The sequence below is a fragment of the Saccopteryx bilineata genome, chromosome 1, assembly GCF_036850765.1.
Source record: "Saccopteryx bilineata isolate mSacBil1 chromosome 1, mSacBil1_pri_phased_curated, whole genome shotgun sequence".
Lineage (NCBI taxonomy): Eukaryota > Metazoa > Chordata > Mammalia > Chiroptera > Emballonuridae > Saccopteryx > Saccopteryx bilineata.
Genome location: NC_089490.1, coordinates 86445853 through 86469047, shown reverse-complemented (window position 1 = coordinate 86469047; position 23195 = coordinate 86445853). Strand labels below are relative to the sequence as shown.

The following is a 23195-nucleotide window of genomic DNA, read 5'->3' as shown; positions in this document are numbered from 1 at the left end:
CTCTCATGACCTTGTTTTGTCTTCTTCACAGCACTCAGTGATACCAGAGATTATCTGGTGTATTTATTTGTTGACTTCTATCAGTTTCCCTACTAGGAATCTGACTCCTTAATCACTGTAACAGAACCTGGAACATATTCAATGAATCTGTTGAATGAATGATATATATACTTTCAGTATCTTAATTTACTAAGGGTTTCTAATCTTCATATAGGGACCTATAGGGGCACAATAAATAAATTACAGTAATCTTAACATAGTATCATTAAGAAAACTTGAGTTAAGCCTGACTTGTGGTGGCACAGCAGATAAAGCATAGGCCTGGAATGCTACGGTCGCAAGTTGGAAATATCAGTCAAGGCATATGAAAGCAACTACTACGAGTTGATGCTTCCTGCTCCTCTACCCCTCTCCTTTGTCTCTCTAAAATTCAATAAAGAAAAAAGAAAACGAGTTAAGAAAAACTTTATAGGGTTCTTAGAACACTAAAGGCTCGAACAAGTTTTCTTTAAGTCTTGTTATAGCCATGTGTTTACAGATTTGTTGTTCCTGTTTATGACTAAGACAGGGGAACAAATCGCAATTATCGCGTTTTAGCAATGGAGTTAGCACACGCCATTGCTCTCCAATTTTAAGAGAGAAAAAAGAGATTTCAAATAAGCCAAAACAAAATTTAGGAGTAATATAGCTGTTAAACCTTTACAAGGTTAGAAATGCAAAAGGGGGCCTGGTCTTAGTGAGGGTGACATAATGAGCAGGTGCTTTGGCTGAGAAGGAATGACCAGTAAGAATAAATAGCTGAATGCCTCAAACAAATTCAAGTACTGCTACCTGAAATATGGCTATGGCTAAAGTAGCGGAAAGAAGTCCGAAATTAGGGAAGAAGAACCTTACAGACGACCAACTGAGGAATGGGAAACACGAGCTCAAGTGCATGAAGTTGAAATCGTGTTCCTTAACCAAAGACCATTCTAACGCAGAATGGTATTTTGGGCGGGCTGGAGATGGCATCTCCCAGGCTTCCGTCCTCCAGTTATTTTGAGTGGGCAGGTGAAGGCGGAGGTGCCTGCTCAGTTTGGCTCTGGGAAGGACATTTGGGAAGCTCCTTTCTCCCCGCCGAATCCTAAGCATTTCCCGAATTGGACTCAGGAAATCAAATGGTGCCTGGGCCCCAGTTTTCCCCGGCCTCGGGCCTCCCAGGGAGGCTGCATCTCTGGCCTGGCTCAGAAGCCGGTCAGGGCTTGCGAACGGCCAGTGAACAGGACTCCAGCTTCAGCAGCAAGAAAGAGAGTGCCCACTTACACCCCTCCCGGACCGAACGCGGCGAAAAACCCGCGGGCACGCTAGAGACGTAGCGGCCGGGAAGGCGGGGCGGGGCCGGGGCGGCAGGTCGCGGCTGGGGCGGAGGAAGCAGCCGCCGCCCCAGCTGAGGCAGTGTGGCTAGGGCCTTCCCGAGAGAGGGAGAGGAGAGCGAGTTCTTTCGAGCTTTTCCACCCGGCTCCGTCACGTCTGCCCGGCCCCGCCCAGTCCAGGTTCAGCCCCAGCCGCTCAGGCCACCGCCTCCTCTCCAGCCGAAGTAGGAGGGGGTAAAACCTCCGCTAGCGCCTTTAAGAGGCGTGGCCACGTGCTCCGCCCCCACCTGCCCCTCGCACGCCAGTAAGGGGCGGGGTGTAGGAGGAGGTGCCGGGGCGGGAGGGGGAGCGAGAAGTGCCCTGGTGCGCAGGCGCAGTGGCCGGACGGCGGATCGTGTGTTTCCAAAATGGCGGCGGCGATGGATGTGGATACCCCGAGCGGCACCAACAGCGGCGCGGGCAAGAAGCGCTTTGAAGTGAAAAAGGTTGGGTCTCGCCAGCGCCTTCTTCAGGGAACTTAGAGAGGCGCGGATCTGGCTGGCAGGCCCGAGGAAGACCGAGACGCGGGGGAAAGGGCTTCATTTCAGGGCGTTCCTGGGACCCGGTACCACGGAAGGAAGCTGTGGGGGCGGGTCTTAGGCTTGATCGGCATGACTGCGGCCCACTGTTAGTGGCAATGTTAGTTTCGCTAGGAGGGTAGGCGCCAATCACGAAGGTGCTTATTGAGATACGCAGGGTTTCGACTTGACTACGAGAGCCAAGCGCTTGAGCTGTCACTAGAATGGTGGGGGTGGCTAGGAGGAAGGAGAGGGTGGGGTAGGTAGAAGGGGGGGCTGAGCGTTGCGGAGGGTGGAGGATGGGGCAGTGCAGCGAAAGCTGGGAACCTGAAGTCCTACTGCATTGGAGGCCTCTGAGGAGGCCTGATCTCCCTGCCCCTCCCTTTTCCGAAGCTCCGGGTCTCTCTGACCTTTACCCAGTCCTCGCCTCCTCGAGGCGGCCGTTACCAGTAGCCCCTTCTCTGTCCCAGGCTGCGCCGTGTAAGTGTCTTTAGTGTAACTCTTGGCGCTTTTGAGGTCTGTTGGTTTGTTACAAGCCGTCCCTGTCATAATATATCCAGAACCCCCCCTCTACCCCCCAAAAAAGCATGGTGGAATTTGTTAAAAACAAAATGCGAGCCTAGATCTTGTGTCTTTTAGGAAGGGTTGAATACGAGTTGCGAAAGACCTGCTAAAAGTGGGAAAACAAAAAATGTGGAACGTTCTTTTTGCATGAAATGCCTTGTAGTGGTTTGCTAACAGTTTGGGAGAAAAGTGCTGATTCCTACCTAAGATAAAATAAATCTATTCAAAGTGAAGATTCTGGAAAAGGAAAGGTGTTATTCCTGGAACATCTAGCTAACCACAGACAATATTCTCCTCCAAGTTGGTTTTTGGTGTTTCATTGTGGGCACTGCATGCTCCGTTACAACCAGCAGCCATATTGAAGAATAATAGAAGTAGGATATTGTTCCTCTAAGTTGAAGCTGTCGGATGAAAAGTGCTGAAGAAGTTCCTAGCCACTTGGGTTGGAAGAGATGACTATTGGAAAATGGCCTCAAATTAGGGGATGGAAAGGGAGTTTGGGAATATAATTGCAGAAGCCAGGAGGTTGAATTACTTAAATGCCATTTTTAGATAAACTCTTACTGGATTTAATTAAATACAAGAGTCTGAGTATGAAAAGTTGAGAACTTCAGGTTATTTGGTGGTAGGAGCTAAACAAACTTCTACTGAATTTTAGAGTTTGTTATGAAGTGAGCTTGTAAGATTTAAGTGATGACCTTGTTCTGTGTACTGACACTGGGTAATTAGTTATCCAGCTTATCCCACCCATCATCTTAGTTCATTCTGTTCCTAGCTTTCATCTCCCCACTCATGCATCCAAAGCTGCCTGGAAGAGCAGATATTTAGGCAGAAATTGAGCTTTTCTGCAACTGCCAGGGGAACCGGCATAGTAATTCAACTCTGTGCTTATTAAACCTGAAACAAGCACTTAAAAATTATTCCTGATTTGCTTACATCGATAGCTTACCAAATTATTTGAAGCTGTAGAAAAAAGTAAAATTAAAAGATGATTCATTTATTTCTGTGTTCATATACTCAGCTGTTTGGAAAATGGGTAAGCATACATGTAGGTTAATGATGCCATCTGATATAAGAATGAAGTAACATCCAGAAACTATTGTTTGGTGGTCCCTGTGGTCAAAGAAATGAAAACTGCAGCTGCAGCATGAAATTCTAGAGTGTATGTATGTGTATTACATGGAGAGTGCTTTGTTCCCCCCTTTTTCTCTTTGCAGTGGAATGCAGTAGCCCTCTGGGCCTGGGATATTGTGGTTGATAACTGTGCCATCTGCAGGAACCACATTATGGATCTTTGTAAGTAATTGGAGGAGGATGGGAGGAAATTGAGAAGGTTACAGAGATTGTGGCTATCCTGATGTGACCAATTTTATTATTCACAATGAAATATAAAGCATAATCAGAGCACTTGGGGTCTTCTGCATCTAGTGTATTATGTTTGAAATAGTTTTTAATGATGTTCTGGAGGCATACCCATCTCAGAATAAATCTATCTAAAGAGGACGAGGCCACATTTAGAATGAATTGTGGACCCAGAGGCACTGTTGTCCTCTATATTTTTCATCTTGTACACAGATTCAAAGGCAGAGGTGAAAGGAAGATAGTAAACTTTGAGCTAAATATCCTGTCAGAGCTAGTTTTTGCTGGGCAAGATTTATAAGTAAAAGAAGTTTAAGAAGTAAAGATTTGCCTGACTAGGCAGTGGTGCAGTGGATAGAGCATTGGACTGGGATGCGGAGTACACAGGTTCTGCAACCCCGAAGTTACCACCTTGAGCACAGGATCACTGGCTTGAGGTTGGGATCATAGACATGACCTTATGGTTGCTGGCTTGAGCCCAAATGTCACTGGCTTGAGCCCAAGGTCGCTGGCTTGAGTCAGGGGGTCAATCTGCTATAGTCCCCTGGTCAAGGCACACATGAGAAAGCAATCAATGAACAACTAAGGAGCTGCAATGAACAATTGATGCTTCTCATCTCTCTCCCTTCCTGTCTGTCTGTCCCTATCCCTTTTTCTGACTCTGTTTCTGTTAAATAATTAAATAAAAATAAAGAAGTGAAGATTTTCTGTTTTCCCAAACACAGTTAAGAGGTAGTAACCATTTAATTTCATTGGTCCTCTATCCATGTTATTTACTGCTATTCCCAACATCTAGCATACTGTCTAGTACATTATAGGTTCTCATTAAATATCTGCTCAGTGAATAGTAAAAACACAAAATTGAGGAACAGTTTGGGATTGTTGCAATTTAGAAAGCACAAAACATGGCAGGTGCTGGGTAGATTATTGCCCTTGGTTTCTGAGTTTTGACCCTGCTTACCTTTTCATACAGCAGTCAGAGCAGATAAGTAGCTATCCTGATGTTTAATATAGATAGAAGGAACTCATCACAGAAAAACACGTGCACATTTTTAAATGTGTTTGGTTGGGGTATTTGATTACATGCTTGCCAATTTCTTTGCCATGTGTTTTCACAAGGAGTTGTGCCAGTGAAAATTTTACTTTCTTGGGGCTCTCTTCTGTAAATAATGATTTTATATAACCCTGATTTTTTGTGTGTGTGACATAGAGAAGGACAGATAGGGACAGACAGACAGGAAGGAGAGAAATGAGGAGCATCAATTCTTCTTTGCACACATTAGTTGTTGATTGATTGCTATCTCATATGTGCCTTGACTGAGGGGAGGACTACAGTAGAGTGAGTGACCCCTTGCTTAAGCCAGTGACCATGGGGTCATGTCTATGATCCCACGCTCAAGCCAGTGAACCTGCGCTCAAGCTGGTGACCTCAGGGTTTCAAACCTGGGTCCTCTGCATCCCAGTACAACGCTCTATCCACTGTGCCACCGCCTGGTCAGGCTGATTTTTTTTAAACTCACTATACTTAAGTTGTGTGTGTCTCTGGATGAAAGAGAATGCACTTCTTAGAAAGACCATGACAGACAAAGAGCATTGATTGTCTGTCTTCTCTTAGAAAGAGTTGACCGCTTAAGGGATCAACATGGGTTTCAATTAAGACACCTGCTGTATCATGTATTTTAAATGTCAAGTGAAGAAGTAGAACGCTGCACTTCTATAACAAAAAATTATGAAAGTATTTTGAAGTTGTATCTTTTATTCATTCAATAAATATTTTTATCCTCGGCTATTTTGCTAGACAAAAGAATAAAACAAATAAGATAAAAAATAAAACAATAATTGAAATTAAGTCTTTGTCCTTAAGAAACATGCTCTTTTGTTTAATACAGACACTAAAAAGAAATCTGATTGCCACAGCTGGGCAAGTGGACTATGATTCTTGAAAAAGATTTTTTGTTAAAGATGAAAATAAGAAACTTGTTTTAGCAATGACCATTTTTAAATAAATTCTGGTTTGGCATTAAGTGAATAATTATATACATAGCTGTAAATAAGAGTGATTATTGCTATGCCCCAGTTGGACTCTTCCACAAAGCATTATTAGTCTGAAGACTTCCTTTTTTGAGTCCAAATTGATATTATATGCCTGTATTTATTTTAAGTCTTTATTTATTTATTTATTTCAGAGACAGAAAGTGAGTCAGAGTGAGGGATAGACAGGGACAGACAGACAGGAACGGAGAGAGATGAGAAGCATCAATCATTAGTTTTCCATTGCGCTTGCAACACCTTAGTTGTTCATTAATTGCTTTCTCATATGTGCCTTGACCGCGGGTCTTCAGCAGACCGAGTAACTCCTTGTTGGACCCAGCGACCTTGGGTTCAAGCTGGTAGACTTTTGCTCAAACCAGATGAGCCCACGCTCAAGCTGGCGACCTTGAGGTCTCGAACCTGGGTCCTCTGCATCCCAGTCCGATGCTCTATCCACTGCGCCACCGCCTGGTCAGGCCTGTATTTATTTTATATTGCCCCATTTCTTGGTGTTTTATAGAGATGCTGAAATACACAATCTACTAGGTGTTATTTTCTCCATTACCTCGGGTAATCTAGTTCCAGATGAAGAAGGCATCCGGAGAGGCTTAGACCCAGGCTTTGTCTAGTCTCTTCCTAAAACCATAGTTCCATCAGTGTTTTGAAAGAGTGAATCTGTTCACTTCTGAGATGAAGCCATTGCTTCCTTAGCAGTATTGAAGTTTAAGAGTGCCTAAGCTTTGTATATCACATGAAATAAGCTGCCTTTGCCAGGGGTGTGATAGGAACCTGTTACATTCTGCTTGTCTGTCTGGTCTAGGTTGACTGTTCCAATGATCTTTCTTCTATTTAAACTAACAACTTACTCTTTGCACCAAAAGCTTAAAAGACATTTTATTTGGGAATATTTTACACTTGTATTTAGTAAGTTTTTATGCCATTTTATCTGGCATTCTAGATGGCTATCCTGCCTATATATTTTTGTTCTTTATTAGGGATTTTCTGGTAAGAAATAAATATATTTGTCCCCCATTCTTTGTTTATGGAAGTGGTTTTTGTTTGCCTATTCAAATATTAGGAGCCTACTTTGCATTTGGTGTAGAAAGACAGAGCCCCTTAAAAATAACCTAGACCTAGAAAAATATAAGCAAAATAAAGTACCTTAAAACAGTTTTGTTATTAATCATTGTGCCTTTATAGCTAATTTCATAATACATTGTCCTCATGTAAGTGAGAGGATCCAACTTGAAAGACGTCAGATTTTATTTTCTCAGCCATCCCTTTATATGGTAGTATAGTCACAGCCCCAGTACATTCTTGAATATACGGTGTAGACCCTGAATCTCCACTTTTATTAGAAAGAAAACCCAGGTATCCTCTCTGTTGTGTGAATCTGTGTAGCAAAAGCAAGTTCCAAAATTTCAGATTCTTTGCCTTTCATATTTTCAAAGGGTGGGAGGGATATATTACGATGTATCTCTTCCCCTAAGACCATTAACATCTCAGCATTATTTTCTTCCAATTTTATTATTTTTTACCCATAGAAGTTTGAAGTAATTGTTTCCTATTAAATAGTCTTTCCTGAAGCTTTTCTTCTTCAGAAGGAAGACTCCATTTAGTTACTACTTTCAGAGAAAGCAAATTATACATTAGTAATTCTTGTTCCTTAAATATTTATCCCCAGGATAGCTCTACCGATTTTTTTTTTTTTTTTTTGACAGAGAGAGAGAGAGAGTCAGAGAGAGGGATAGACAGGAAGGGAGAGAGATGGTAAACATCAATTTTTCATTGTGGCACTTTAGTTGTTTCATTGATTGCTTTCTCATATGTGCCCTGACCATGGGGCTACAGCAGACTGAGTAACCCCTTGCTCAAGCCAGCGACATTGGGTCCAAGCTGGTGAGCTTTGCTCAAACCAGATGAATCCGTGCTCAAGCTGGCAACCTCAGTGTCTCGAACCTGGGTCCTCGACATCCCAGTCTGATGCTCTATCCACTGCGCCATGGCCTGGTCAGGCTCCACCGATCATTTCTTGATTTCAGATTTTCATTCTTTTGAAGTTCTCTTCTCTTCCTTCTGTATGAAATTGATATTGTATCCATTTTCAGTAATTTGTTTTGTTCACCAGATGGACTCAGTACCCCGGCCGGAGCATCACTGTGGGATGGATGCCAGATCTCTAACCTGTTGGCCCAACAGATTTGCTTTGTTGACAGTGTTTTAAAGACTTGATATTTGAGCCTGACCAGGCGGTGGCTCAGTGGATCGAGCATCGGACTGGGATGTGGAAGACCCAGATTTGAGACCCCACGGTCGCCAGCTTGAGCACAAGCTCATCTGGGTTGAGCAAAAAAAAAAAAAAGCTCACCAGCTCGGACCCAAGGTCGCTGGCTCAAGCAAGGGGTCACTCGGTCTGCTGAAGGCCCGCGGTCAAGGCACATATGAGAAAGCAATCAATGAACAATGAAGGTGTCGCAATGAGAAACTGAGGATTGATGCTTCTCATCTTTCTCCGTTCCTTTCTGTCTGTCCCTATCTTTCCCTCTCTCTGACTCTCTCTGTCCCTGTAAAAAAAAAACAAAAAAAAAAAACCTTGATATTTGATGTCTTTGTGCAGAGCATACCCTACATTTTGCTGCAGGCCTCTTCATTCCCTTTTATCTTGATTTTGTCCCAGTTCACGTGTGTCTGCCTGATTCTCTTAGGCTATGGAGCTTTATTCAGGTGGGCAAGCCTGGGTGTTCTGAGAGCCTACAAGGAAGCATTCACTAAGAATAGGGAAAAGATGCCAGTTATCAGAACAGTAAAAGTTATGAGGTGACTTTGTTTATGAAATTTACAAAATTAGGAGGAATTACTTTTATTTGGACAAGTCAGGCTATGGTCAGAATTAGAAAGTGCCTTTTCCTTTGTTAGTCTGTTTTTGTTTTTGTTTTGTTTTTTTTCTGTATTTTTCTGAAGTTGGAAACAAGGAGGCAGTCAGACAGACTCCCGCATGTGCCCGACGGGGATCCACCGGCATGCCCACCAGGGGGCGATGCTCTGCTCATCTGGGGCATTGCGCCACTGCAACCAGAGCCATTCTAGCGCCTGAGGCAGAGGCCATAGAGTCATCCCCAGTGCCCGGGCCAACTTTGCTCCAGTGGAGCCTCGGCTGCGGGAGGGGGAGAGAGAGAGAGAGAGGAAGGAGAGAGGGAGTGGTGGAGAAGCAGATGGGCCCTTCTCCTGTGTGCCTTGGCTGGGAATCGAACCTGGGACTCCTGCACGCCAGGCTGACGCTCTACCACTGAGCCAACCGGCCAGGGCTTGTTAGTCTGTTTTTGATCAATGATAGGAATTCATTGCAAAGCATACTGTTAAGTCACATCTCTGCCTTATCTGTTCTTCATCCTTTTTGACATTCATTAAAAAAACAATTATGACTAATTAACTGAAGATTTTGTTCAGGTTTGCACCACTTTTTCCCCCAGCCTACCCTCAAATCATGTCATTGTGTAATTGTGTAGGTAGGACTGCTATAGGTTGAAAGGTTGTTGCTCCTGTAGTCTGTGATCTTTTTGCTCTTGTTCCCACAGGCATAGAATGTCAGGCTAACCAGGCGTCTGCCACTTCCGAAGAGTGCACTGTCGCATGGGGAGTCTGCAATGTAAGGAAACATCTTTCCCTATCAGCATGGCTTGTAAACATATTAACGCTTTTTTTGATTTGCCATTCTTAAAAATAACTATGAAAAAAAATAACTAACCCACCTTTCTTTCAAAAGGTATACAAATAGTAAAAAAAGATTTTAAATCTTTGTACTATTCACCTGTTCCAATTTTGAGGGTAAAAATTTTGATTATTGCAGAGGCACTAGTTCATGTCAGTTACAGAGTTGGCCCACATTTATTAGCAACATTTTGGAGAGTCATCCTCGCAAATTGCTTTCAAAGTCTTTGGCACAGGTTTTGGAATATTCTCCTGTTGATGGTAATCTTTACCTTCTTAACAGAAATTTTTGTTAAGGTTAGGTGTCTTATGGAACTAAATTTGGTGAATAAATTGACTGTTCAAGTGTGTGTGTGCGTGTACATTCAACGTGCATTTTAAGTGTGGCAAATGAACTAAGTTAAGAATTTTTTTTAAATATGGCTCATGCCAGAAATGTTTTGTGCAGCATCATTGGACTGAATGTACAGCCTTCCAGGGTGTGACAGCTGTGAAGGATAACAAACATCAAATATGTTATTTCTAGCATGTGTTAAAAATTCATCCTTATAGCTATATAGTTCCACTCAGATGAGCTAAAATTGTCCTGTCTGGACCTCCTGTGCCAAGGGGACTGGGGACCCACAGCGCCTTGTATGACACGGGCCTAAGAGGCTTGGAGTCAGACCACCATTCCCTGTCTGTGCCACTTTTTTTTTTTTTTTTTTTTTTACAGAGGCAGAGATAGACAGGGACAGACAGACAGGAACAGAGAGAGATGAGAAGCATCAATCATCAGTTTCTCGTTGCACGTTGCGACTTCTTAGTTGTTCATTGATTGCTTTCTCACATGTGCCTTGACCGTGGGCCTTCAGCAGACCGAGTAACCCCTTGCTGGAGCCAGCGACCTTGGGTCCAAGCTGGCGAGCTCTTTGCTCAAGCCAGATGAGCCCGCCCGCGACTTCGGAGTCTCGAACCTGGGTACTTCCGCATCCCAGTCCGACGCTCTATCCACTGCGCCACCGCCTGGTCAGGCCTGTCTGTGCAACTTAACCTGTGGCTTGGGCAGGTATTAGACATATGTCAGCCTGGGTTCCCTCATGTAAAATAGGGCTAACAATAGCCTGAATAGAGTTTACTCAGAATGAAATAATTTTATGTTCAAAGTGCTTGGAAAAAACACCTCCTGGCACATAATAAGCATAAGTGTTTGCTAAAGAAATACAAACACTTTGGAGTAGTGGTTGCTACTGAAGAGATAATAGGTATCAGTACTTGAGGCTCACCTACTCCATGTTGTGACCATCTTAATTCTGTCAGGGTCCTCTGGGCTGTTTCACAGAAGCCTGTATTGGCTAAGGGACAGCATTTGTTGTTCATTGGGATAAAGAAATAAAATACATTGGGCTCTTTGCTCTCTCTGGCATTCAGGCATATACTAAGAACCATGTTACTCTGTGGTGGAAGGAAAAGGGAGTGGGCTTCCCCTAATTTGGCTAAGGAGAGACTTACACAGAGAGACTGCCATAACAAGGAGCCAGCGTGAAGCCTGTGACAGAAGCCTTTGGTTTAGTCCTGGGTTCTGGTTCTGGGTCTTTACTGACCAGTTCTATGAAATAGGCAGGGCACTTTACTTGTCTGGGTTTGAGTTTTCGGTCTATACAATGAAGATGATAATACCTGTCATACTTGCTTGCCAGGGTCACTGTAGTGCTCAAATATATGTTGACATCTTTTGTTAAGTGTAAAGCACTGGTCAGTGTACTTTGAGACTACTCAGCATACCCATAATATATCTTAGATTATTAACAGGAAAAAAGTTGGGATTGGGAATATTCAGGGATGTTGCCACCTGCCATGCAACCTCATTTGCATCCCCTTTCCCTTTTTTCCTGTGGTAGCTGCGGTGTTTAAGGACCCTGTGCTGCTACAGAGTGCCTCATGGGGGAAGTGGCAGGTGGAAAAGGGTGTCACAGGTCCCATTAGGTGAGCTTGTCTTTGTGATAAAGAAAAGTTTCTCAGCCTGACCGGGTGGTGGCGCAGTGGATAGAGCGTCGGACTGGGATGCGGAGGACCCATGTTCGAGACCCTGAGGTTACCAGCTTGAGCGCGGGCTCATCTGGTTTGAGCAAAAGCCCACCAACTTGAGCCCAAGGTTGCTGGCTCCAGCAAGGGGTTACTTGGTCTGCTGGAGGCCCGTGGTCAAGGCACATATGAGAAAACAATCAATGAAAAATTAAGGTGTCGCAACACGCAATAAAAAACTAATGATTGATGCTTCTCATCTCTCCGTTCCCATCTGTCTGTCCCTGTTTATCTCTCTCTCTGACTCTCTGTCTCTGTTAAAAAAAAAAAAAAGAAAAAGAAAAGTTTCTCAGCTGTCTGCCTTTTATTTATTTATTTTTAAATTTATTTATTTATTTATTTATTATAGAGACAGGGAGAGTCAGATAGGGACAGACAGACAGGAACAGAGAGAGATGAGAAGCATCAATCATCAGTTTTTCATTGCAATGGCTTAGTTGTTCATTGATTGCTTTCTCATATGTGCCTTGATTGTGGGGCTACAGCAGACCGAGTAACCCCTTGCTCAAGCCAGCGACCTTAGGTCCAAGCTGGTGAGCTTTTTTGTTCAAACCAGATGAGCCCATGCTCAAGCCTGGCAACCTCGGGGTCTCGAACCTGGGTCCTCTGCATCCCAGTTTGATGCTCTATCCACTGCACCACCGCCTGGTCAGGCAGCTCTCTGCCTTTTAGAAATTATTTTTATTTTACTGATTTTAGAGAGGAAGGAAGGAAGGAAGGAAGAGACACACAGAAATACTGATCTGTTTCTGTATGTGCCCTGACCAGGGATGGGACTGGCAACCCTTGTGTTTTGGGGTAAGGCTTCAACCAACTGAGCTATCTGGCCAGGAAAGGGATCTTCCAAAAGTTGTCAGTCTAGGAGAGTATTTGTCCTGTTGAATATCTGTAAGTGTACTAGCTATGGATTCCACTCTTAATTACTGAATTCTGTCTTGTCTTTGTCAAAAGACAGTTCACAAGATAATTGATACTGTGATTCTTCTTTAACTGACCAGATTTCAAGGCTGTCTCTAAACCAAGCCTGCAAAAGCTTTCATCATTTTGTTGGGTGTCAGCATTTTTCCCCTGTCCCCATCTCAGCTGACCTATCCAGGACAGATTAGATGAGGAGGAACACTTGCCACTTCTGTCTTAAAACTCTACGCATATGAGCAGGGTGAGGGGAATAAATGGCCACGACAGAGATGTTGTGGTTGGTATCTGCAGATCATTATGGCATGCACGCTTTCCTTTTCCCTAAATCTGAAAGTCAATCCCTAGCTCTCTGTCAGTTACCGGTATTTGTGGTACTCTTGTCTTGTTTCTATCTTGATCCTGAAATAAGCCCATTGATGCTCATTTTATTGCTTGTGGGAAGTTTGCTCATCATAATACTTCTTTTTATCCTAATTTTCTACCTCATTCCCTTTTAAGACAAAGTCCGTCACCCATTAAAGGTTTATTGAGCACTGAACTCTTATAATAGCACTATGTCTATGAACAAATCTGGAAATAAAATGCTCTGAATAGAATTGACCTGGGTGTGGGAAGTTTGAGAGACATCATCTCAACTCTGGGTGGGTGGCAGTGTCAGTACACTACCAGGGGCTGAGAATGCTCTTCTCCTAGGGTTCTTATTCTCCAAGGGGGGGGGGTACAGCTGGGGATCAAGAGTGGGGAAGTTTGAGGCCCTGGCCAGTGGCTCAGTGGATAGAACATTGGCCGAGCCTATGGACATCCTAGGTTCAATCCCTGGTCAGAGCACACAGGGGAAGCAACTATTTGCTTTTCTTCCTTCTCTGTCCCACTTCTCTTTCTCTTCCCCTCCCATAGCCACTCGATTGGTTCAAGTGTTGGCCCAGGTGTTGACAATAGATCAGTTGATTCAAGTTTCAGCCCCAGATGGGGGTTGCCAGGTGGATCCCAGTCAGGACACATCCAGGATTCTGTCTTTACTCTCCTCCTTTCACTTAAAAAAAAAAAGAAAAAAGAATGAGGTGGTTTGCCCTGACCGGATAGCTCAGTTACAGCAGCATCCCAGGACACAGAGGTTGCCAGTTCCAACCCCAGTCAGGGAATATACAAGAGCAGCTTGATGTTTCTGTTTCTCTCTCTCCCCCTTCTCCTTCTCCCTCTTCCTCTCTTGCTGAAATCAATAAATGAAAAAGTAAAAAGAATGGGGAAGTTTGAAATCTGCATGTGATCAAGGGCCTCCTGTGTGTGTCTGAGGACTGTAGACGCATCCCCTTACAGACAAAATAGTACCAGAGAGCCACTTTCCATCTTAAGAGAAAGGGAGAGGACTCACCGTTCTTCCTAAATACAATAGTTTCCTCCTTTAGTAATAATGACACTTCTAGCAAAATGTTTCATTGGAAATAACCTTGTACTTAACCAAAGTGCATGGATTATGTTCTTTTGCCTCTCATTGTTTCTTATCTCCCAGTATTCTTCTCCAGTCCCCAGTGTGTAACCACTCCACTGCTTCTGAGACATATTGTCAGTAGATGATTTAGTTTACAGTTATTTTTAATAAAATGTGTCTTTTCTTCCAGCATGCTTTTCACTTCCACTGCATCTCTCGCTGGCTCAAAACACGGCAGGTGTGTCCCCTGGACAACAGAGAGTGGGAATTCCAAAAGTAGGTATCTCTGACTGTTTTGATGTTAAAAGACTGGGTTTTGTGGTCAGTGCTGTTCTTTGCCTCACCTCAGGCTGAAGGGTGCATAGTCTTAAAACATGGAGCCATGGAATATAACTTATAGCTGTTGGTTAATTAAAGACTCCATCTGTGTGGAAAGTGCACAAGGTACAGCCAACATTGGAAGTTTGCAGCCTAGAGTTTTCAACTGTCGAGGGGTCTATGAAAGTAGAAAAATATGAGAATCTTCAAATTATTAAGTATTTTCAAAATCACATTTATAATAAGGCTGTAGGGGCTAACTAATCCCAGGTATCTTTGTTTTAGGCGGAATCATATCCACCTATCTTTTTTCTTTGGATTCTCTCATGTTAATTAATTCTGATATGGCATTTATGTCTATTTCAACTAAATTATTATGTAAGTAAAACATGGTATGATAAAATTTTTTAAATTTAGCCTGACCAGGCGGTGGCGCAGTGGATAGAGCATTGGACTGGGATGCAGAGGACCCAGGTTCGAGATCCCGAGGCCGCCAGCTTGAGCTCAGGCTCATCTGGTTTGAGTAAAAAGCCCACCACCTTGAACCCAAGGTTGCTGGCTCCAGCAAGGGGTTACTCGGTCTGCTGAAGGCCCGCAGTCAAGGCACATATGAGAAAGCAATGAATGAACAACTAAGGTATTGCAACACGCAATGAAAAACTAGTGATTGATGCTTCTCATCTCTCTCCGTTCCTGTCTGTCTGTCCCTGTCTATCCCTATCTCTCTCTGGAAAAAAAAAAAAAAAATTAATTAATTTAAATGCTCAAGCCTGACCAGATGGTGGCGCAATGGATAGAGCATTAGACTGGGACGCAGAGGACCCAGGTTTGAAACCCCGAGGTCGCTGGCTTGAGTGTGGGATTATAGACATGATCCTGTGATCGCTGGCTTGAGCCCAAAGGTCACTGGCTTGAGCAACGGGTCACTCGCTCTGCTGTAGCCCCTCCCCCCATCAAGGCACATATGAGAAAGCAATCAATGAACAACTAAGGTGCCACAACGAAGAATTGATGCTTCTCATCTCTCTCTCTTCCTGTCTCTCCCTATGTGTCCCTCTGTCTCTGTTGCAAAAAAGAAAAATGAAAAGAAAAAAGAAAAAATTTAAATGCTCCAAAGGATGGACCACAAAGATTAGTCTTCCATGCCCTGGCCAGATAGTTTGGTTGGTTAGAGCAGTGGTCCCCAACCTTTTTTGGGCCACGGACCGGTTTAATGTCAGAAAATATTTTCACTGACCAGCCTTTAGGGTGGGACGGATAATTGTATCATGTGACCGAGACAAGCATCAAGAGTGAGTCAGCCCTGGCCGGTTGACTCAGTGGTAGAGTGTCGGCCTGGCGTGCGGAAGTCCCGGGTTCGATTCCCGGCCAGGGCACACAGGAGAAGCGCCCATCTGCTTCTCCACCCTCCCCCTCTCCTTCCTCTCTGTCTCTCTCTTCCTCTCCCGTAGCCAAGGCTCCATTGGAGCAAAGATGGCCCGGGCACTGGGGATGGCTCCATGGCCTCTGCCTCAGGCGCTAGAGTGGCTCTGGTCGCAACAGAGTGACTGGTACCAATCCGCGGCCCAGGGGTTGGGGACCACTGGGTTAGAGCATCATCTGTAAGAACAGAGGTTATTTTATCCCTGGTCAGAGCACATACAGGAACAGATTGATGTTCCTGTTTGTCTGTCGTCTGTCTGTCTCCCTCTCCCCCCTTCTTCTCACTCTAAAATTAATAAAATAAACCTTTTTTAAAAAAGAAAGAAAGAAAGTTAAAAATAAACTTAGTCTTCACATTCGTTTTCTAATCTTGTTCCTGGAGATAACCATCAACAAGAGCTTCTTAGCTTTCCTATTTACATATATGTACTTGTATGTATATATATGGGGGCTATACATATATAATTTTTCCTTTAACAGAGATACAAGCATCTTATATAGTAATTTACTTTGCATTTCCATTTCATTTTGGAGATTTTTTATATCCACATATCAAAATACCTCCTTTCTAATGGTTGCAGAGTATGTTTTTTTTGTTTTTCGGGTTTTTTTTTTTATTTCAATTTATTTTTATTTTTTTTTATTTTTTATTTTTTTTCATTTTTCTGAAGCTGGAAACGGGGAGAGACAGTCAGACAGACTCCCGCATGCGCCCGACCGGGATCCACCCGGCACGCCCACCAGGGGCGACGCTCTGCCCACCAGGGGGCGATGCTCTGCCCATCCTGGGCGTCGCCATGTTGCGACCAGAGCCACTCTAGCACCTGAGGTAGAGGCCACAGAGCCATCCCCAGCGCCCGGGCCATCTTTGCCCCAATGGAGCCTTGGCTGTGGGAGGGGAAGAGAGAGACAGAGAGGAAAGCGCGGCGGAGGGGTGGAGAAGCAAATGGGCGCTTCTCCTATGTGCCCTGGCCGGGAATCGAACCTGGGTCCTCCGCACGCTAGGCCGACGCTCTACCGCTGAGCCAACCGGCCAGGGCTCAATTTATTTTTTTTTAAACTATGTTTTTCTTATTTTTTATTTTTTTCTCTTTATTCATTTTAGAGAGGAGAGAGAAAGGGAGAGAGAGAGACAGACAGAGAGGGAGAGAGAGAGGAGAGAGAGAAGGTGGGGAGGAGCTGGAAGCATCAACTCCCATATGTGCCTTGACCAGGCAAGCCCAGGGTTTCGAACCAGTGACCTCAGCATTTCCAGGTCGACGCTTTATCCACTGCGCCACCACAGGTCAGGCTGCAGAGTATGTTTTTATGTTGATACACCATAGTTTATTTAATGAGTTCCTGTTAATAGACATGTAGGTTTTCAGTTTCTCACTGTTAAAAACAATGTGTAGGGATAAACATCCTTGTACATGAATCTTTGTGTGTATGTGCAAGTAGTGTATATCTCAAGCAATAATTCTTAGAAGAGGAATTTCTGGGTAAGGAGTATGTACATTTTACTTTTGATATGTCAGGTTTCCCTTTCCTAAGAATATGAACTTGTTTATACTCTCTCTAAACAGCGCATATACACCCATACGCATACAAGTACATATATACGGGGTCCTCAGGTTACAACACAGTTTCATTCCTACGACAGTGATATAACCTGAATTTTGGTGTAAGTCAAAACACACCCTATCCTAACACAAATAGAACACTTGCGCTTTTAACAGTCCAAAATGGCATAGGTAAGCGTGCTGGGGGACGCCAACTCTCTCACTCATATGTCACGTTGCTACATATTCTTTCACCACACGCAACCAAACTTGTTTGCCGACAGAGTCCATAAGCATGATGCTAACAGCATAAGCTGAAACACTCAGGTCTCAATTTTTTAAAGTTTTTATGGGAGTATCGTAAACCCAAAACATCATAATGTCCAGACTGTTGTAACCTGATGAACCCCTGTATAGAGATAGCCAGGAAAGCTAAGAAACTCTTGCTGATGGTTACCTCCAGGAGTGAGATTAAAAGACCAAGGTGAAAGACTCATTTCCATTTTAGCAACTCTAATAGTTGCAAATTAGTATTCAATTGCATTTTTAGAATTTTGAGTGAGGTTGGTCTACTTTTTATGTTTTTATGCCTCATGTTTTTCTGTGTAATGCCCTTTTTTTCTGTTGAATTATTGGTCATTTTCTTTGTCAAATTTTTATGAGAAAGGGGATGTTTATTTAAATATGAGTTTTGATTAGTAGAATATAATTAGTTTTTTTAATTGTTAAATTAACTTTAGAGAGGAAGGGAGAAGAGACAGAGACAGAGAGACAGGAACATTAATCTGTGCCTATATGTGCCCTGACCAGGGATCAAATCAGCAATCTCTGCACTTTGCAACGGTGCTCTAACCAATGGAGTCATCCAGCCAGGGTAGAATGTAATTAGTTTTGAAATTAAAAAAATATAGAGTTCTTTAGCCTGACCAGGTGGTGGTGCAGTGGATAGAGCATTGACCTGGGATGCGGAGGACCTGGGTTCGAAACTCTGAGGTCACCAGCTTGAGCACTGGCTCATCCAGCTTGGGAGTGGCTTGAGCAAGGGATCACTCACTCTGCTGTAGCCCCCCCGTCAAGGCACATATGAGAAAGCAATCAATGAACAACTAAGGTGCCACAACGAAGAATTGATGCTTCTCATCTATTTCCCTTTCTGTCTGTCTCTGTCTCTTTTGTTTAAAAAAAAAAAAAGGATTCTTCCATGTGTTAAGCATTTAGAAAACCCTTATTGTACAGTTATTTTGCTTTTGGACTTGGTTATTTATTTAGGTAAGGAGTTTTGGAAGTCATATCAAATTCAAATGCATGTTCATTTTAAAGATACCTGCCAAATAGTCTCTAACTCATACAGTTGCACTCTGTTCAGCAAAGTGTGTGCTAAGTAATGTGTCAGATATGAAAATGTACGAGACAGTCCTTCCCTGTTCTTGGGGAGCTTACATTCTGATTAGAATCATGACAGTAATACATGTCAAGGCAGAAGAACTTTTCTGAGTTCTCAAGAGGCCTTTGTGACTTGCTTCTCACAAGAGCAGGCTCAGGATTCTGTTTTAGACCAAAACTGTCTCATGTTGCCCATTACATATGCCCAGAGCTGAACCTAAAAAGTAGGGAGTGTGAAGAATTCCTAGTGTTGGGCTTTGACACTGCCATTATATCCAGCCAGTGACAGCCTGGCAGTGGTTTCCAGTGCACTGGGAAAACAAAATGATAAGAGACAAATTAGAGCTTTCTTTAATCTGATAGGCAACTTCTAGGTTCTCCAGCCCACTAACAAACACTAGCATCTACTCTGTGTGGAGTCTAGCATAACTGCTTTTTAGACAATATTCAAGTGGATTTCTTATGAAAAGTGCTTTAAGGATCTAATAGTCTCAGGAAGATTAAAACAGTGATCCAGAGTTCATATCCTGGTTTCCATCCATATTTATATATTTTTTGTGTGTGACAAAGACAGAGAGAGGGACAGACAGACAGGAAGGGAGAGAGATGGGAAGCATCAATTCTTCATTGCATCACCTTAGTTTCTCATTGATTGCTTTCTCATACGTACCTTGACCGGGGGGGGCTACAGCAGACCGAATGACCCCTTGCTCAAACCAGATGAGCCCGTGCTCAAGCTGGCGATCTCAGGGTTTCGAACCTGGGTCCTCCGTGTCCCAGGCTGATGCTCTGTCCACTGCGCCACTGCCTGGTCAGGCTATACATAATTTTTTTACAAAGTATTTTAATCAGAGGCTAACTGCCCCAAAAGAACCACTAGGACAAACAATTAAGTAAGATAATGAATTTTGTGTTCAAGAAATCCATTTAGCCTGACCTGTGGTGGCGCAGTGGATAAAGCATCGACCTGGAAATGCTGAGGTCGCCGGTTCGAAACCCTGGGCTTGCCTGGTCAAGGCACATATGGGAGTTGATGCTTCCAGCTCCTCCCCCGTCTCTCTCTCCTCTCTCTCTCTCTGTCTCTTGTCTCTCTCTCTCTCCCTTTCTTTCTCCTCTCTAAAATGAATAAATAAAATAAAATAAATTAAATTTAAAAAAAAGAAATCCATTTATATGTGGAAGAAATTCCCTGGACTTGTTTACTACTTTTTTTTTTCTTTTTTTTTTTGTGACAGAGACAGAGAGAGTCAGAAAAAGGGACAGATAGGGACAGACAGGAAGAGAGAGAAATGAGAAGCATCAATTCCTCGCTGCGGCACCCCAGTTGTTCATCAACTGCTTTCCCATATGTGCCCTGATAGGGGAACAACAGCAGACTGAGTGACCCCTTGCTCGAGCCAGCGACCTTGGGCTCAAGCTGGTAGCCTTGCTCAAACCAGATGAGCCCACGTTCAAGCTGGTGACCTCGGGGTCTTGAACCTGGGTCCTCTGCGTCCCAGTCCAACGCTCCATCCAATGCACCACCGCCCGGTCAGGCTTGTTTACTTTTATAATCATGGCAGAGCCAAATTTTGGCTTTTGGGGAAATCAGAATCTACTTGAAATCCATGCTTAGTTATTCTACTTTCTGTAGTGCTGAATGCAGTCAGAGCTCTAATGGCCGCTGGTTAGAGATTTTGGAAATGAAGGCTGTTCTATTACTATTCTCTGTACTGCTTTACCCCATACCTGCCTTTGTACTGGAGTGGAGGTGAAAAAAAGCTGCCATCCGTGGGCGGGGTGGGGGGGGGGAGGGGAATGTCATGATCTCAAACTGTCTGAGCCACCGACTGAGCAACCAGCAGCTCTGACTTTTTCTGTCACCTTTATTTTGTGTGTATGTGTGTGTGTGTGACAGAGAGGGACAGACAGACAGGAAGGGAGAGAGATGAGAAGCATCAATTCTTCGTTGCGGCACCTTAGTCATTCATTGATTACTTTCTCATATATGCCTTGACCATGGGGCTACAGCAGACTGAGTGACCCCTTGCTCGAGCCAGCTACTTTGGGCTCAAGCTGGTGAGCTTTGCTCAAACCAGATGAGCCCGTGCTCAAGCTGGCGACCTCGGGGGTCTCGAACCTGGGTCCCCCGCGTCCCCATCCGACGCGCTATCCACTGCACCACTGCCTAGTCAGGCTCTCTCACCTTTCTAATACTGCCCAGCATCTGTCTGCTGACTAGAAGGAAGGTCAGGTGAGTATGATTGAGTCCCTTCACTAAGAGCAGTTGAGGGTAATAGGTAGGCTGTTACAGAGGATGTTAAGATGAAAGAGCAGAGAACAGTTTCACAACCCAATCTTGTAGCACACTTACATCTTTTCAAAGTTCTAATCAAATTTTCTCATGTTTAAGCCGATTTTATAGTCTCAAAACATGAAATTACTAAGGAATTAGTAAAATACTTTACTTTGTCTTTCAGATATGGGCACTAGAAAAAAGAATATTCTTCCATCAAGCTAACTGTTTTGTTACTCATTTAATGACTTGCCCTCCTGTTACTTATTTGTAAATTAGATAGAACCGGGTCTTCTTTGTCTTTTCTGTTTGTTGTTCCTGAAGTTCTATTGTGTTGTGTCAAATAAAATCCGGTTGGATTCTAGAAAAGATGCTGTCTCTTGTGTATGTGATAAAAGTGAACATAAATAAAAGGTCCCCTCTTCCTAGGTTGGAAAGCCAGCTTGTGAAATGAGATGTTTGTACATTAGAGTCAGAGCAGAGGTGTCCTGTGAGCACATCACTTAGTCACAAGGCTTCTGTCTATAGCCTGGTTACTGATGACAATCTTGGGCAAGTTGCCTCTGCTCTAAGCTTTCCTCCTCTATATGGTGGCTTCTAAGAACTCAGTGGCGTCATGTAGGCACAGAAAGAGGTTTTGTAAACTGTAAAAGCACCATACAAATGTTAACTTTGTATATGACAGGTTGCTTTCTGTTCTTAGTTTAGAAGAGTAAACTTGAAAAAATCTAGTGTTTAGTCTTGGTTGGCAGAAGAATAATTTAAGAACTCAAGTTAAAAATTGGTGTCACTAGAGACCCGCCCTGGAAATGCGTGTTCAAGCTTTCTGTGTGCTTCCTTGCCTGAGCTACTGAGGGTCTAAGTTCGGGCAACCAAAGAGTGTGGTAGGTAACGGACATCCGCACAAGGGTCATTTCCTCTCTGAGAAGGGACGGCCCTTGCTGAAGGAAGGTGAACAAGATGCTCAGATGAGAGCAGCAATTAACCAGAAGTTTAGAGAAACCGGAGAAAGAACACCTCGAAGAGTTGCTGAGAGCTACATTCATTGAATGTGGCTGGAAGGCACACAGTAAAGAATTAAAGAAAATGCACTAGAACACATTACTGTTGATGATCTGGTGGCTGAAATCACATCAAAAGGCAGAGCCCTGCTACCTGACAGTGTAAAGAAGGAGCTTCTACAAAGAATAAGAACATTCCTTGCTCAGCATGCCAGCCTTTAAGATTGATTTATATTGTGTTGTTTTGTGGTCTTATTTCTGACAGTAAAACTTGCCATAAATTAGGAATCACTTTCCCAAAATAAAATCTTTTTTTGTATGATGGTATACAGTTTTTGGTAATGATGTATACATTATATTAATTTTTTTCCCCTAAATGTGTTATTTTAATAAATATCATGAATGAGTTTGAAAAAAAAAGTTGTTGTCATAGTCTGACCAGTGGTGGTTTAGTGGATAGAACATCTACCTGGGACTTTGAGGTCCCAGGTTCAAAACCCTGAGGGTTTCCGGCTTGGGTGCAGGCTCATCCAGCTTGAATGCGGATCATTATCATGATCCCGTGGTCACTGGCTTGGCTTGAGCCCTTCCATCAAGGCACATATGGGAAGCAATCAGTGAACAGCTAAAGTAACACAACTATGGGTTGATACTTCTCATCTCTCTTTCCTCCTCTCTGTCCCCCAACCCCTTCTCCCCCACCTCTCCTCTTTCCTCCTCCTCTCCCCCTGCCCCCCTCAAATAAATGGTGTCACTTCAAGTTGAATTAACGAGATGTGAGGCCAGTTGCTGCTGCCATGGCCATGCAGTTTCCCGTTGGATTCAGGCAGACGGTAAAAGAACTGGAGCCAGAAGATGGTGGGTAGAGACAGAGTAAATGGTGGGCGCACTGAGCACACGCCCTGGGCCCCGACTTCTGAAGGACCCCCGCAAAACCCCAACTTGACACTTTTTTCTAATGTAAGGAGCCCAATATTTTCTTCTGTGCCCAGGGCCTCAACGGACCTTAATCCACCTCTGATGGTGGGCTATTCCACTTATTAGAGGACTAGCAAATAGGGAAGACCTCTTCCCTCTCAGGGCTCCCAAGCCCCTCACAGGCCCCCACCAGCCTCAGCATTCCCCAGCCAAACAGGCCCGCTGAAATCTCAGGGCTCCTATGCCCTTCAGCACTCTTTCTCTAGGCTCCCTACCCAAAACAGGCTAGGGGGGAAAAACCCTCCAGCAAACAATAGCAAATAATCGCCCCTCCCGTGCAAGAAGGCTAACTGCA

At 43.8% G+C, this 23195-nt stretch overlaps 1 protein-coding gene and 1 pseudogene across 1 annotated transcript; both read left to right on the top strand.

Moving 5' to 3' along the window:
• The first annotated feature begins 1686 nt into the window (after positions 1-1686).
• RBX1 (ring-box 1) lies at positions 1687-21290 on the top strand. Its single transcript, XM_066257138.1, has 5 exons — positions 1687-1837; positions 3691-3769; positions 9439-9509; positions 14173-14258; positions 21106-21290. The coding sequence occupies exons 1-5, from the start codon at positions 1760-1762 to the stop codon at positions 21116-21118; spliced, it is 327 nt and encodes a 108-aa protein (XP_066113235.1). The 5' UTR covers positions 1687-1759; the 3' UTR covers positions 21119-21290.
• A 218-nt stretch (positions 21291-21508) lies between these two features.
• Positions 21509-22249, top strand: LOC136319254 (transcription and mRNA export factor ENY2-like; annotated as a pseudogene).
• Positions 22250-23195: the final 946 nt, after the last annotated feature.

Coding starts and splice junctions, on each gene's coding strand:
- RBX1 (XM_066257138.1), top strand. CDS start 1,760: ATGGCGGCGGCGATGGATGTGGATACCCCGAGCGGCACCAACAGCGGC. Junction 3,770..9,438: donor GAACCACATTATGGATCTTT/GTAAGTAATTGG, acceptor TTGTTCCCACAG/GCATAGAATGTCAGGCTAAC. Junction 9,510..14,172: donor TCGCATGGGGAGTCTGCAAT/GTAAGGAAACAT, acceptor CTTTTCTTCCAG/CATGCTTTTCACTTCCACTG.